The sequence below is a fragment of the Pipra filicauda genome, unplaced genomic scaffold, assembly GCF_003945595.2.
Source record: "Pipra filicauda isolate LSUMZ 115617 unplaced genomic scaffold, ASM394559v2 scaffold35_size7292922_pilon, whole genome shotgun sequence".
Lineage (NCBI taxonomy): Eukaryota > Metazoa > Chordata > Aves > Passeriformes > Pipridae > Pipra > Pipra filicauda.
The window spans coordinates 6,641,989-6,658,197 of NW_024104487.1; the positions used below are offsets into that span (position 1 = coordinate 6,641,989).

A 16,209-nucleotide genomic window follows, 5' to 3' on the forward strand; every position below is an offset into this window, starting at 1 on the left:
GTTGCACATGATCTGTTGTGTACACAAGTACTCTTTATGTGCAGTTGCTTTATGTAGGCAGGTGTCTACTTTTGCACATGGAAGCATTCATCATTTCTGTAGCTGCAATTTAGGAAGGCCACTGAAACATGACCTCTGTTATGTTCTTTTGGGGAATTAGAAAAATATGCTGAATTATAATCTTGATGTATAACAGACTGCAGCTTGAATCTTACATTACTTTCATCCATTTTACTAGTACAAACTCTTTGACTTATTTAGGTTTTTGTTGATTTTACAATGATGTAAAGGAAGCAAAGACAACTGTTTGAAGGAAAGTGTGGCTATAAAGATTAACCTGTTGTTTTCTTTTTTTTTTTTGGAAAATAGTAGCCTTTAAATACCAATGTAGTACATAGTCATGGCTAACCTGCTCTACCAACCCATATCTCCTTGGAAAATCTTTCATTAATAGTGTTACTTCTGTGAGTTAAGGAGAACACTACCTGTTGGCAGTGGCTACACTAACGTACATCCTTCCATGCCACAACTTCGTCATTTTGCTCCCTCAGCTGGGTAATTTCTCCACAGATTTTGGCCTGTGTCTTGCTGTATGTTCAAAGGCACTATAATAATATTAACTACAACAGGCAGAACGAAAAGAAGGTTGTCACATTTATTTGCTTTTTCGGTGATATTGTCATCATTTGTAGTAAAGGTCTAAGTGAAGCAAAGGACTCAGCTCTTTGAGCTCACCATAAAATGACAAGAGACTTCTAACACACTAATCCTTTTACGCAGGAGACAACTGAGAAAGTTGCTGCTGTTTTAATGTAAATGGCTTCTGATATCTAGTGAACTGTAAGGTAGATTGAGTATTTAATCTGAAATTGCAATTGTGTTTTAAAAATTATCGTGGAGGTCTGACAGTTTAAAAAATATTTTAACAATACAGTAAGTTCACTGATAATTGTGTTTCCTACTAATATGATTTAGTGGAGAAAAAGAAGCCTTATATGGAGAACAAGATATAAATACTGTTTTTTAGCAAAGCTCTGTGACTGCTTCCATTTAAAAGTATAGGAGACAGAAAGAGTTGCTAAAATAATTAACTAGCATCTCTTGAGAGTGTGGTTTCCTTTCCCAGCTTGTTCACGTACTCACTGTTAGATATTGAGGTTTAGATCCATAAAGAATTTTAAGTACATGCTTGGATATCTTTGCTTAGGTGCTGCCCAGAGGAATTTAGACATTTTATCCAAGGTAGAGCCATTGAGATTGCCCATATCACCTGTATGTGGGACCCTGTTTCAAATCTTAGGTTTTATTGTCAGTAGCTGTATACATTTGAAGGCTCTCCCAAAAATCTAAAGGCCTTGATCCACCCGTAACTGGCATGTCAAGTCAGCAGGGTGTGTCAACAGGGCAATACAGGACTGTACAGACACTCTGCTTGACAGCATCCTGTGAACATCACAGTGGATGACAAAGTCATATAGAGGAGAGAAAAAGCCAATGCAGCTCTTGGGAGATTAAAGCAGTGAGTCTATAATGAAAGAGGCTTCTGATTTAAAACAAAAGTAACTGTGCATCACACAGTTGTCATCAACAGTCTTCAGTATGACTGCAAAACTTGCACAGTTTTAGTTGCTACAATAAACATCTGAATAAATTTTGCATGTGCTGTCTTTGTGACCTTGGTGGGAAAGTACTGCAGGATCACTCACACCGCTTTAAGGTCTTTGAATGTTCTCAGATATTCATGAATAAAACTTGTAGGTTCAGCTGTGCTGCTCTAAGGATCCAGACAAAAGGCTGCTCAAAGCTATTTTCTTTGTCTGGAGACAATATGGCTAACAGCTCAAAGGTAAACCACCAAAATACGACAAAAGTTGCTCAAGATATGTCAATGTATATGGGTTGAGATCTGTGATATGTGACTCTGTAGCTAAAATCCATATGCTGTGGCAAAGAATGTTTTGATGCTATGAAAACCTATGTACAAAATCCTAAAGAACGCAGCAGAAAAGTTAAAGAGGAAGGCAACTGTAGTGCTTATAAAAAGCTGTGTCTCTGACATCCAAGATGAGCAGTGTGTTGTCAGACTCAGGCTCATTTCTCCTGCATGAAGTCATAGAAGCTGAATGTTTACCTGATAAGTTTTTGGGAGTCTCCAGCATCAGCACCCTCATAGCTGCAGTTGCCTTTGCAGGTGACAGAGCTATTACTGCTCACCTGAACCAGGAGTATCTATTGCATAGATGCTCTTGTATGTTGAATAGAAATGTGCATTTACTGGAAAAGATTATCATTGCATATAATTTCTGTTAAATTAGCTTCCCCTGATTATGAGCTTTATCAGGAACAGAAATAACAAGCAATCCTCTAGCAAATAGTTTAAATGAGTTAGCTTAAAATCTGCATTAAACTGTCTTATCTACCAAATGATGCAATCAAATTAAAAAATTATGGGCTCGTAAATGAACTAGGAACAAATGTACAAAGTTGTTATGGCAACTGAAACACTGAAGTTAAAATTATGGATCCCAAATTCTTGCAAATAAAAGTAAATTAATTTCGAAGGTAATTGGAATTTCTTCCAAAAATTATTTGTCACAGCATCATCCTTTATAGTTTCAACAGAATTGATTTGATGGCTTTCTAATGTAATACAATTAATCAAGAGGAAGGTTTTAGTAGCTTATGAATTACTCTCATCTTGATATATAACTTCTAGTCATCAGTTACACTTGCTGAACCGTTCCAGTTTGTTCCATTCATATGATTTTATTCGACATATATATTTTGCACCTGAGCAATTAGATTGTGATTGCTGTTATGTATTGCTTTATTGTAGTTCATATTTTTGTCTAATCCATCGAATTCTACTTAATGCATGCCTTTGTTACTTTGAAAAAATGCTTCTTTTTTATTCTAGTGATATTTAGCAATACATTTAAATGCACTCATCCGATGTGTCTGCAAAACTCTGTCAAGTATAGAGCAACATGTGCTACTGCAGCACAGCATCAATAATCATTAAGCTTTTTTTTCAAACAGTTTGCTAAACTGGATGCATGTAAAGCGCTGGATTCCTTAGGAAATTTGCCCTATGAATTACAAAGCGGTATGACTGCGTTTTTATTGGGGTTTGTGACTGTAGTGGGACACTTTCTTGAATCTATGGGATTTTACTTGCAGCGGTGCAGTTACTGTGCTCTGTCAAAACCTCGTTTTCAGTCTGTAGAATCAGAACAACCATAATAGAAATTATGTTTTTTGTTAGCTTGGGGTTTTTTGCACGAGGCTGGACCAACAGGCAGTAAAAGTTATTTCTGTCTTCTGCTAAAAATCCACAGAGGAGAAGGTTACAGTTCACCCATTGAAGCAGTGCCTTTCCTGTGTACACATATAGTTTGCATGGAGCTTCCATATTACTCTGGTAGATTTTGCATAATTTCTAAAATAATTTCTATAATTTTTCTATCATTATAGGATTTGGAACTTGACAATATCTGTCCAATTTGTCTAATGTCTATCTCTAATCCTGATAGTATCTAATTTCTCACTCTGGTGAGGAGGAATAAACAACTCCAATATCTTGTACCATTACCTCTATAGAATTCTAGAATCATAAAATTGTTGAGGTTGGAAGGGACCTCAGGAGATCTCCTGGTCCAACCCCTTTGCTCACCCAGAGCCAATCACACAGGATGGTTTCCAGATGGCTTTTGAATATCTCCAAGGATGGAGACTCCACAACCTCTCTAGGTACCTGTGCCAGTACTTGATCACCCTCACAGTAAAAATGTTGTTTCTTGTTCAGAGAAAACCTCCTGTGTTTCAGTTTGAGGTTGTTGCCTCTAGTCCTATCATTGGGCACCCCTGAAGACAATCTGACTCCATCTTCTTTGGACCCTCCTTTCAGGTTTTGGTGGATGTCCCGGAGACTGTTCAGTCCCACTTCTCTCAACCTCTCCTCATAGGAGAGATGCTCCAGCCCCTTCATCACCTTCACAGCTTTTTGTTGCACTCCCTCCAGTCTTTCCATCTCTCTCTTGTTCTGGGGAGCCCAAAATTGGACCCAGTACTCCACATGTAGCTTCACCAGTACTGAGGAGAAGGAATTAGAGAATTGTGCAGCTATATCTTTTAAGTTTATTTATCCTTGTAGTTCCTCTTTCTTGCCCTTCCTCCAGGACAGCTCTTCACTCTATAACAAGGCTGAAAACATTTTGTTGTACTTCTCAGCTTTACCTTTTCCAGAGAAAACCCCAATTCTATCAATCTTTCTTCATTGGTTATATTTTCTAAGCACCTTATGAATCATTTTGCCCCTCTTTAAATTCATTTTTATTGGGTGTGTAAATATGCATAAAATATCCAAAATTAGACATGATATTCTTCCAGAGGCTCCACTTTTGCCAAGTTTATAAAAATAATTATCTCCATGTCTTCTGTTTTCCATTTCTGAATATGACCTAGAATTAGTCTTTCTTATTTTGCAGCAACACTTTGTTGTGAGTTTGGGTTTTTTTTTTTTTTCCAGAAGTACTTTTTGCGCTTGGTTTTGGAGTATTTCATCATATTGATTTCTGAACATTGCTTCCATCGATCAATGTCCACTGCCTTCCTTCTGTGTTATCTGCAAAATTTTTTTGTGTTTCTTATTTGTTCATGAGTATTAATGAAAATATTGACTGTGGACCCATCATATATTTGTGATACATATCTCAAAATATTCCCTGTTTGATAACTACCTTTTGAAAATGGATTCTTCTAACTGGATATGTACTCCCATTCCTCCTCACAGTGATTTTATCTGCACTGATGCCTTCTTTTCTATATTGAGACAATGTCAGCTAGAAATGTATAACAGTTTTAACAAAGGTCAGAATATGCTAGATTTTCTCCTTTCCTTTATCTGCTAAACCAGTTACCCTGTAAAAGGAGGAAATTACATTAGTTTGACATGATTTGGTTTTGACAAATCCATGGTAGCTGTTTGTTATCATTTTAATTATCTACAAGGTGCTTAGAAGTAGATAGCTCAATAATTTTTTTGGTATCTTTGTGGATATCAAAATTAATGCTGTAAGTCTCTGAGCTTCATTTTGCTGTTTCATATCTCTGGTTATGTATACACATACACACACACGTGTGTGTGTATGTGTCTGTATTTATACATATAGTCAACGTGTTTCCCTTGCCATAGTCATTCGGAATCATCCTCATGAGATTTCAAATATAATTAATAATATTTCAGAGATTATGTTTTATGCTTTCAGGAAAATTTCATTATTCTGTTCTGCCTTGAACTCAAACCACCATCTCCTTTCTTCTCCTTTCCTGACTAATCTGCCTGAGATAGCTAACACGAATGAAGAAAATTTGATTTGTTCTGTGGAAAATACTTTCCTTGAGGCAGCAGTGAAGCTTTAACAGGACTTGGCTCCTTGCACTTGAACATATTAGTTGATAAATGGGTTAGTAAAAGAAATGTAATAGATTTGTAAAGTTTTGTGGTGTCTAGAGAAGCATTCGCTGAGGTAGGTATTGCACCTACCACAGAGGCAGACAGGTGTTGCATAAGCACATGGTGAAGTCTTCTTTACGGTAGTACCTCGTATGGAGAAACAAAGATTTTAAAATAGAGGTACAGGTATTTAGCATGCAAAAGACACTTCATGTCTGTCAGCAAACCCAGTCATTGAAACAGGCGTTGTGGAAAAAGCATGAGACCACCTAAGTAGTCACTTTATTGAGTATATAACTACCAATGAATAAGATTATATGGTGACAGCAGCTCTCAGGATCCAGCTGAACCAGAAAAAGGAACCAAATCCTGAGGTCTCAATGAGAGATGTGGGACCACACACATGTGCACATACAGCCAGTGGACTGAGCCACATTTTTTAATTTTCGTGTGTTGCTTCTACTTCTGAACCATGGGTGCATTTAGAAGGAAAGAAATTAGGTGATCCAGCTCCCTTAATCTCAGAGCCTTGCAAGAAAAGAGTAAGACATACAAACTAAATGCATATGTTTCTGTTTCATTAAGTGCACTGCTGATGGTGTGGTTTCCTATGCATATGGCTTGTTAGGTCCTTACAGTGTGAGCAGTGTGGGCAATAATGTAGCGATATCTGCATCTCTCTGCTACGGATGAGAAGCAAAGACACCAGAAAGGAAGGGGAGAAATCACTGTACGTCTTTAATCTCTCTGAACTACTTTTCAGCCTCATTGGTAGACTTCAGAGCTCTACATCCATTTACCAGGAGAAATGCTTAGTGTGATGATGTTGCCTCTGTGCTGCAGAGAGATGAGCATTCACTCACTTCTGGTCTACCCTAGTTCCACTTTGAACCTGGTATTCAGGACAAGAGAAATATCTGTGCACTGCAGAATGCTTTTAACAAAACTGTACCATTCCTGCTGTGTCTGGATTTGGACAAAATTGAGGGCAAAACAAAAGGAATGAATTAGTTTGGAGAACGCTACTAAAGCTTGGAATATGAACTCTGTGCAGTATGAACTGCATAGAAATTGTTGGCTTCAGTATCAACCTTAAATTCTTTGGCAAGTAAGTCACATAAGCCTGATACAAACCACAAATACATTTTACTTTTGCCCAAATAGAGTCTTTATCCTTTCTAATTTGTTGCTGGATGTCATACATACCCATTTTGTTTTGGAAATAAAGATTCCGATTTAGAAAATGTTGGCTGCGTTGAAAATGCAGCTTGGTTTTTAAAGCAATGAGATTTCCTTTTTTTTGTTTTCCCCTAAAAAAATTTATACAGTTTATAACTGGTTTTTGGTTTTTGCTATACAAGGGACTATCTGAAATGAAGAGGAGACTCTGAGTTCTTCAGTACAATGTGTAGGTGCAGTGTATTCCTTAGAAATTGATAAAATTTCATTATACTGCTGTGACTTTAAACAATAGCAAATTGCTATCTAAAACCTGTAGAAATTAACAAAAAAAAACCACAACAAAACCAACTGAAGAAGTTGTAGTATAATCTCAAGGAATGAGTGACAGAGCTGGAAATTCAATCTGGTGATCCTAGTTCTGCTTCCTGTTGAAATCTGAGAGCTGTGTGTTTCATATAGAAAGATAATAGACAAAAATGTTGGGTTCCAAATTAGAAAAGGTTATTTCCAATTAAATTTCTGGGCTAGAGAAAAAAATCTCTAATACATGAGATATATTTTTTCATTGAAAAGTTTCATATGCAATTGACAAATGTTTCCTAACTAGACTCATTATACATAAAGAGGAATAAAAGCGGAAGAAAAATTAAAGTGGTACCTTTAAGCACAGAACTATGATGGTGGAAAAGATAGAACTGAAATTTTGAATCTCAGATGTATGGTATTTCTTTGCAGTAAGAGTTTACTTTTGATCTTTTTGTTCAGAGTCTTTGGACATATTAGCTACCGTTCGGACTGGGAACTGGTGAAGGTGGACTTCAGACCATCCTTCCCCAGGGAGTGCACTGATGATGACTACGAGTCTTGGGAGCTCACAAATCTGCAGGTATTCGTGGTCTTATGTTAACTGACAAAACTTTTCCTTAGCTTTCAGATTCATATAGAACTGTGTGCTAGGAAAATGTTTCCAAATTGAATTTGGATGCCACATCCCCAGCTTAGTCTCCTTATGTTGATATTTGCTGATTTTGCAATAGTTTAAAATGGGAGAGGATTTTGTGTTCATTTTGGTTGTGTAATCTGTGTCCTAGGAAAGGTGGAAGTATATCTGCAGGGTTGCCATAATAATAGGTGGTCCTGCTGGATTAGGAAGCATATACCATGAACTGAAGTGTGTAATATTGATTCAAACAATTTCGACATGTAGTCATGTGTTCTGCCAACTTCCTGACCACATACTGTACTCATATATAAATTGCCATAAGTACAGTCCATTCCAGAAGTAGTTTAGGATCTCAGTGGACCAATCATGTAACGGAGTCCAGTTGGTTTGGGCAATGCCATTTCTGCAGTAATGCATTAAGGCTGTGCTAATCCTGATGCTCTGGCCAAATCCAATTTTGGGAAGTTAAATTGTCTCTACAGTGTATTGATTGAAGAGGCAAGTCTGAGGGTTTTTTTTTAATTAAATGGAATATGTCATATTTATTCATAATCATTCGGATTATTATGTTTTGCTTCTTCCAGTACATTTGTTCTTTTGCTCTCTGCAGGGTTGGTTTATTTTTTGCATACTACTCTGTGTTACTCCAGCTCTACTGCTCCCATTTGCCAGTTCTCATGCCTAATTTTACACTTCTTGTTTGGGACTGCTGTGTGTTTACTGAGAATATTATGCAGATCTGAGCCTAAAGAGTAACAGTATTTTGGAATATTGGCATCAAAATGTCTTTCAGAAATTAGAAACTACTAAAATGACTTTGACAGAGTACTTGCAGCTGCCCAATTACCAGTGGAGCGTGTAAAGATAGCCTTCATTCTACCTGTGTCCACATGCTTGGTACATCAGGTTGACTGCCAACATGAGATATGGTGATTTAGAGAGAACTTCAGCTATGTGCAGCCACAGTGAATATTTAAATGGCCACTTGGAGCTTTGTGCCTAGATTGTGTGCACATGAAACATGGGTTAGATTGCACTTGAATTTTCACGTACATCTTCAGATTTTTGCCCTGGAAATACAACCTATGTTACAACTTTGTAGTGACCTGTTAGCAGATAGCAGTGAATATGAGAGCTATCTATACCTATATATTTGAATATGAGAGAGTTGATACAAGTTCTTGGCAGCAAGATCAGCCTTTCTCAGGACAACATAAGGTCATGTGTGTGTGGTGTAGGTTACGGTGCAATAAGTCCAGTGCTTTGATATCCAGGGTGATCGTTGCATCATGGGCCAGCAGAGAAGCTTTCGAAAGAGGAAGATTTCATCATGGTGCATTAAAGGGAGAAGTTTCACATCAGCTCTCACATCCAAAGTTTGTGAATGTGTGAACTCTGATTTCTTATGGTGAGTCTGTCTGTGGATTTTTTGATTTATCGCTAGTAAATAGTTTGAGATGGGTTTATTTTACTCCTCTTTCCCCTCTCCCCACATAGCCATATATAAATAAATAGGTAAACTGTTATTTGAATAGCAGGTTTCTTTTGCATTTGTTAAAAATATTGCCGTGTTTAAGTATGTGTTTCACCTGCCTAAACAAATCCTGATGTTTTTCTCTATTGATCAAGGCTTGAAAAATGACCATTGGATTCATTTAAAAGGCAAACAAACCCTTTCTATTTGCAAATGAAAAAAAAAAAGGCAAGGAAATGTTTGGTCTGAGTGGCAAAGGAAACCTTTAAAAGATCTAAGGTACCATGGGAGTTAATTTTGCAGAACTGACAAAGTAATTACAACCAGTTTTTCCCCGAAGTGTACACAACTCCCACTGAAATTAGACTTAAAACAGAACTGGCTTCATCAACTTGTATGTTCATCTGGTAGAATAACACTAAAAAAAATTATTTACTCTTAAAAATTTAGTCTCATCCACCCCAAATTAGACTGCTGAGTGAAGTGGGGATAGTAACACACTTGGTGTTGATGTTTTTCAGTGATTATGGATTTGAGCGCTCTGCACTTCTGAAGTCGGAGTCTAACAAATGCTTTGCTGACTTTTGGTTTAACCCAGAAGCACCGCCTGAAGACTGTGTGCTGGGGCAGGCATACACCAGCAGCACTGGGTAAGCTGTTTTTACATTCAACTGGCTTGATGAGGCTTCCAAAGAGGGGGAGAATATTCCAACCAGCGGCCTCAAAAGTGGTTTGAAAGAAATTCACATTTCAATCCTAAGGGGAGCCTATAAGAGAGCTAGAGAGGGACTTTTTACAGGGGCGTGTAGTGATAGGTCAAGTGGGAATGGCCTACAGATGAAGCAGGATAGGTTGAGATTAGATATTAGGAAGAAATTCTTTACTGAGAGTGTGGTGAGACACTGAACAACTTGTGCAGTTGTTCCCTGGAAGTGTGGAAGTCTTGGTTGGGTGGGACTTTGAGCAACTTGGTTTAGTGGAATATATTCCTTGCCCTGGCTGGGGTGTTGGAACTAGAAGATCTTGAAGGTCCCTTTCAACCCAAACCAGTCTGTGATTCTATGAAATGTAAATAAGGCAAACTGTAAAAACTGGGAAATGCAAAAGCTGTGACTGACTTAGTGCATGTGCAGAAGCTTCCTACAAATTAAGGGAAGATAATTGTTCCTTTGCATGTTCCCAGTGGTTGAAAAACTAATCTGTTCAAGAAGAGGGGGAACTGTCTTGTTTGCAGCATTTTAATGGTTTTTTTTTGTAACATTCTGTAGCCATTTTTACACTTCTGATAGGAATGTCCATTCAAAGCCTTTTCTTTTAGCTCATTGCTTAGGTCCAGAGCAATTTTCAGTTTGTATCTAATAAATTACTCTGAGGACCTGGTGACATCTCACAAAATTTCCCAGTCTCTCATTTTCATAAGAGCAAGAAGTTCTGCGAAGAATAGTTTTTTTCCTGACCATATGGGACACTCAGAATCAAAGGAAAGCGTTAGTAACTGTAAACAATACCACATAGGATATACACTACAATGTAGTCTGACGTCTGTGCTGAGAATAACTTGCAGCTGGCATCTATTCTGGCTTATCATAACACCATCTCAGTCAGTTGTAGAGATGAGAACCAAATGATGAAACGTCCAATCTGGCAATAGAATCACAGTCTCTGTGTATATTTGCCTTACCGAGGAAAATGATGCCTTTTGGGTTGCGGCTGACAGCTGTGATATACAGAGTGGGAATTCAAAAGAGTGACATATGACTGATTTTAAAGGACGTTTAAAAATCGCGTACCTATGTGAAACTGATCTGTAAATAATTACTGTACACGCCCAAGTATTTCATTATTAGCTCTTTAAAAGTGTTACTTCTTTCAATCTTTTATACTGTTATGTTACACAAATGTTACAAGTCTTTTAAGAAATTAATTGATTTTAGAGCAGCAGTTAAGCAATTAGTTCTGGGTTAATGCAGAAGCTGCTTGGTCTAATTTCTTCCTGATCTTTGGGGTTTGAACCCAAACCTCTAGAGCAATGAAGACTGTTGAGTGCTAGGAAAGGGGATGGCAAGGAGGACAGAAGACTGTCTGTCTCCTGGAGATAGTCAGGCACATTTCTAAGTTGGAAAAGACAGACTCTTCTAATGCATTCAAGTGAAATCCTCATCATGCTCCACACCACCCTTCTTCAATGGGTTTTCCTTAGTAAAGGCAATGTCCCCAATCCAAGTACTTGCGTTGCGAGTTGGTTTTGATCATCTGCAATCTTGTCTGTTTGTGTACCCAAGGAAAATGCATTAGCTACAATCACACTTGCATTTGGTGTCTCTGATGGCATTCTTTTGCTTACCTCCAGTTCACCATGTTCACTGCTTACTGTTTTTGCAGGTATAGGAAAGTTGTCTCTAATGTGTGTGAAGGTGGCGTAGACCTGCAGCAGAATGTAGCACAGCATATGTGTCCATTGATTGCTCCCAAGGGACTTCAGATCAGCATCAGAGAAGAAAGCCTGGCTGTTAGGCCCGGGGAAGACATCACCTTCATTGTCAGACAAGAGCAGGTAGTAATAAATGTTGGCTCCATGAAAGTTTAATTGCTGCTTTTAGGGTTAATTTCACTCCTACCTGCTTTGCTGCTGAATGAAGATTAATTTGTGCTTGAGACAAGGATTAATGGATTTGGAAATATTGAAACTTCTGTTTTCAAGTGAATCAGACAAGACAGTAGACTCAGTGAATCTCCAAGTTCTACCCACAGAACAGGATTTGTGTCCTCAGCAGCAAAGGCAATAGCTTCTTGGAAAATCAAAGAAACTGGATTACCAAAGTCTCCTTGGACTGAAAATCTCAGCTGTTGTATCAGAGAAGAACAGAAATGCGGAGAATATTTAATATTCGGGTTTAAGTGTTTTTGAGAATCTGCCTTTCAGAAAGGAATGAGGCAAAGCTTTACAGAAATCAGCAAATAGCACAGCATAAGAATATTTATTATATGTTAGTCGTGTTGCCAAAGATATGGGGGATTTTATGTTTATTGAGAGAGACAATGCCCTAAGGCCCTGACCAACAGCAGTGAGTAACTGCTGGATGAATTGTTTGCCATGGGTATGTTTCCTCATGCTTGTTTTTTAGCTTGTTTTTTAGCATTAGGCTCTGGTAACCTGCTGTGCTCAGGTTACCAGAGTATTTGTACATCCTGGCTAACCCTACTGATTTACAAGAATATGAAGAAAATTCACACATTTTGGCAAACCTGTGCAATATAAATTGAGCACTTGGGATTTATTTCTGTAATGGAATCAAGAAAGTTACGTGCAGAACAGTGACCTTCTTAATGCTTCTCAGGCTCTGCATCCCAATGCATGCAGTGCCCCAACAGTTTGTGTGACAAGTTCTGCTACCTCCTCTTTCTAGAATTTGTTTGGAAATGTTTATTGTAAGCCCAGAGCATTTGGTTGCAATTTGGATTCTAATGATTTTGATTGGCAGTTTGACTTTTTTCCTACTGAAGCTTTCATGGATCTCTGTGGCAATATGAAAACCATTTAAAGTTATTCACAAATCTTCAGAAGTGAGGGATCTTGAAGACAATCTCGTGCTGTGTTTCCTGGTGAAGTCCGTGCTCTGTTCATCAAAGAGGAAGGCAGATTTAGAAGAACTGTAGCAGTTTGGTGCCCTCTATGGCTAAGAATAATATTTAAACTCAAATGTCCTGAACGTTTCTTAGGATTTAATCTATATGACAAAATCCAATGAGAATTCATAACAATTACTGAGTTTAAGAAACAGCTCGACTACAATAAACCAAAACATACTACTTTCTCCAATGAACAAAATTAATTTACTAGTTTCTGGGAATGCAGGAATGCCAGACATCAGAGAGTAAATAAAACATGCTTCTGTTATGCTTGGGCAGTTTTCAAGTGTCTTTAGAAATAATAGCAATAATGATGATGATGATAATTTTTTTCCATAGTCTGTTGGATGAATATATGAATAAATAATATCATGACCATCTCCTATTTTTTATGGAAGTGGAAGCCCCAACTTCTTATAAATTTAGCTGATTTATGTGACTCTTTTGTTTTCTGTCCACTGCTCTCTTTGTTTATTGGTCTGGAAAATAGAAGTATCTTGTTGTTTTGAATACAGCACTCTCATCCTTACACTAGGGAAGCTATTTAGAATAATATAGTTAGAGAAGCTTGCATCTATTGGCTTTTAACACTGGTTTCTGTGTCTCATCTGGAAAAAATACACATGTGTACTTGTTAGCATAAGAAAGAGAGAACAAGAACTCTTTGCAAGCTAATGTCATCTAAAGAGATTCCACTTACACTGCTGGCAAGAACATATCTCTTCTGCTTTAAACTGTAATATAATATATTATCTCTTCTGCTAAATTCTACTATTCTGTTGTCAAAAGAAAGAAAAAGCTATTCACAGTGAAGAGGCTTTTAAGGTCCTTTATGTGTCTTGAAATATGGTGCTTAGGTATTTGATAATCCTACAGGTTCCTTATTATGGGTGTTCTTTTACATTGTAAGCAATGTTCTTTCATCTGATAAAACAAGGAAGAAAATCAACCACACTGCCAAATAACAAAAGGAGGAAATAATAGTATGTTTTCCTTTCTTCTGTAATGCCAGGGAACATAAATTCTAGCCTTGGTAGATTTAGATTCTTTGATTTTCAAAGAATCATAGAATTATAGACTGCCAGGTTGGAAGGGACCTCGATGATCATCTAGTCCAACCTATCTTGGCAAAAGCACAGCCTAGACAAGATGGCCAGCACCTGTGCTGCTGAATCTTAAAAGTGTCCAGCTGTGGGGAATCCACCAGCTTCCTGGGGAGACTATTCCAATGGCCGATTGTTGCCATTTTGAAAAAAACTACATTAATGTTTCCTTTTGAGATTAAATTTTGGAATAAACCTATTTCAGAGTGGCTTTTGGAGAAGTGGAGTGGTTTTTGAATACTTTGGTTGGTGTCAATCCTTCTCTGCTCTGATGCCCTTTCCTGTCACTTGACCCGTGACAGGAAATCAATAAATCAATACTGTGTTTTCACAACACAGAGGCTTTTCTATGAAGCCTGGCCCTGTAGCCTGTCTTAATTGCATGGCTGTGATGGCAAGCAAGCAGGAACATAAATACTGTTGGAGATCAAGGAAGCAGGGCAGCTCACCAAGGCAGTGCTGCCAGTAGTATTGAGAAAGTATTACTTCTAACAGCTAAAATGAATTTTCCTTTCACTGCATCCAAATCTCTAGTCCATGTAGCACAGGCCTGATTTCTCTCCTGAGCAGGCACACCACGACAACATGAGTAATAGTCATGTTTGTCCTCTGACGGTATTATCAGCTTTGCAGTCCTTTAGGCCTGAGTTTAGGAAGACGGTGTCATTTAAAGGAGCACTTGGCAGAAGTGCGAGGAATTATGAATTCAGTGAGATATTTGATATGACAAAATTATTTGGCTGGACTTTTAAACCCTTTCCCAAACCCAGCTTGTTAATCTGCTTCATTAACCATGCATCTAATTTTGCACTAGAGCATGGTAGTTCTGGACATGCTTGGTGACTCAGTATAATGCTGTACACCTCTGTGTGAAGATCCCAGCTTGGGTCTTAAAGGCCATGTAATTGACACTAGGAGGCTGTGCTTAGATGGTGCTGTGAAGAATGCCTAAGCCAATTAATTTTACTTTATAATTGGAAAGGCTAAAAGTTCACGGGATGAGTAGTAATTTGATAAAATAACAATCTTCAATTGCTTGCAATGATATGAGCATCGCACCATTATGTTAGTTAATGTCCAGCTGCATTAAGACAAGAGTGATGATTTCTGTGCCATATAACTTGATTAGTGGTCTGAGGTGTCTAATTTTAAGTAGCACCTTACTGTGGAAATTTGGTATTATCTCAATGCACACAGCATCTGTTGCACTAGCATCATTGCCATGGGTTGTAGTGGTTTTACTGCAGCTATTGCAATTGAGTCAAAATGTCTGGCAGGGGCTGAAAATGCTGCTGTGATTCTGTAAAGGGTTATAAACATGTGTCCTGTCTGTTTTGGTTCTGGCCATTTAAAATGTTTTTGATATATTTTCCTTTTAGGGTGATATATTGAGTACCAAATACCAGGTAGATCTTGGAGATGGCTTTAAGGCGATATATGTGAACCTTACGATGACTGGAGAACCCATCCGTCACCGCTATGAGAATCCTGGGATTTACCGTGTGTCAGTGAAGGCTGAGAATGTGGCTGGGCACGATGAGGCTGTGGTGTTCATCCAAGTCAACTGTAAATCATCTCTTTACTTTTCTTACTTCTACCACTGTGTAAAAACCTCATGACAGCTATGAAGTAGTAAAGAAAATTACTAGTCGCAATTAGGAAAATATTTTTTCAACACCCTCATGCAGCCTTGCAGTGTTGTATGTTTTGAATTCAGAGGCTTGTAAAACTAATGAAATAGGAGATCAGAATTAGTTTTATTCCAGTTGGACAGAAGGATGGTTTATTAATCTTTTAAATAAGTATGCCTCAGTTTAAATCTCAGGTTTTATCCATCTTCCTGATTCAAGACCCTGTTGGCAGCCTTAGCAGCCAAAATTTAACACTATATCTTTTTAAAGCTTCTAGGTGTAGTGTAAAGCAAGTGAACAGATGTGTTGAGAAACATATGAGCTTTTGTATGATTTTGAAAAATATTAAAAATCTCAGTGTTTCTAAATCTAGATTTTAGTTAGTTAATTCTCACAGAATTTTAAATGGTACTTGGATATAACTTCATGTTGGCAGGCAGTATCAATTGTCTTAGACTTCTCTCCCTCTTCTTAATTAAGACCTAAAATACCCAATCAAACATATATAAACTAAAGAATATCATGGCACAGGGAATATCATGCACCATTGCAAGTTTAATGTACCTCAGTCATCTCATAACTGAAACGAAGAGGGAAACTCATAAGTGGAACTGAATATTCCTCTTTCTTTGAGATTCAAGGCAGCTATTGCTTTGCCTGTTTTCAGATGTGTCAAAAATTCAGAAGCATGTAACATCAAAGGAAAAGATACTCATCTTGCATTCTCCAGGTGTCTGTTTCCCCTCTGTTTTGAGTGGTGTGCCTTCCATCTTAATCCCAAAGCAACGGAA

The 16,209-nt window shown here is 37.8% G+C and overlaps 1 protein-coding gene across 7 annotated transcripts in view; it reads left to right on the plus strand.

Annotated features, from left to right (window-relative positions):
* SORCS2 (sortilin related VPS10 domain containing receptor 2) overlaps positions 1-16,209 on the plus strand; it is a 551,093-nt gene that overhangs the window by 498,499 nt on the left and 36,385 nt on the right. For all 7 annotated transcript variants that reach the window (XM_039384495.1, XM_039384497.1, XM_039384498.1 and 4 more), the window contains exons 15-19: positions 7,403-7,523; positions 8,855-8,988; positions 9,576-9,704; positions 11,437-11,608; positions 15,167-15,353. In XM_039384495.1, coding sequence (XP_039240429.1) covers positions 7,403-7,523; positions 8,855-8,988; positions 9,576-9,704; positions 11,437-11,608; positions 15,167-15,353 — 743 coding nt within the window. The remainder of the gene's footprint in view (positions 1-7,402; positions 7,524-8,854; positions 8,989-9,575; positions 9,705-11,436; positions 11,609-15,166; positions 15,354-16,209) is intronic.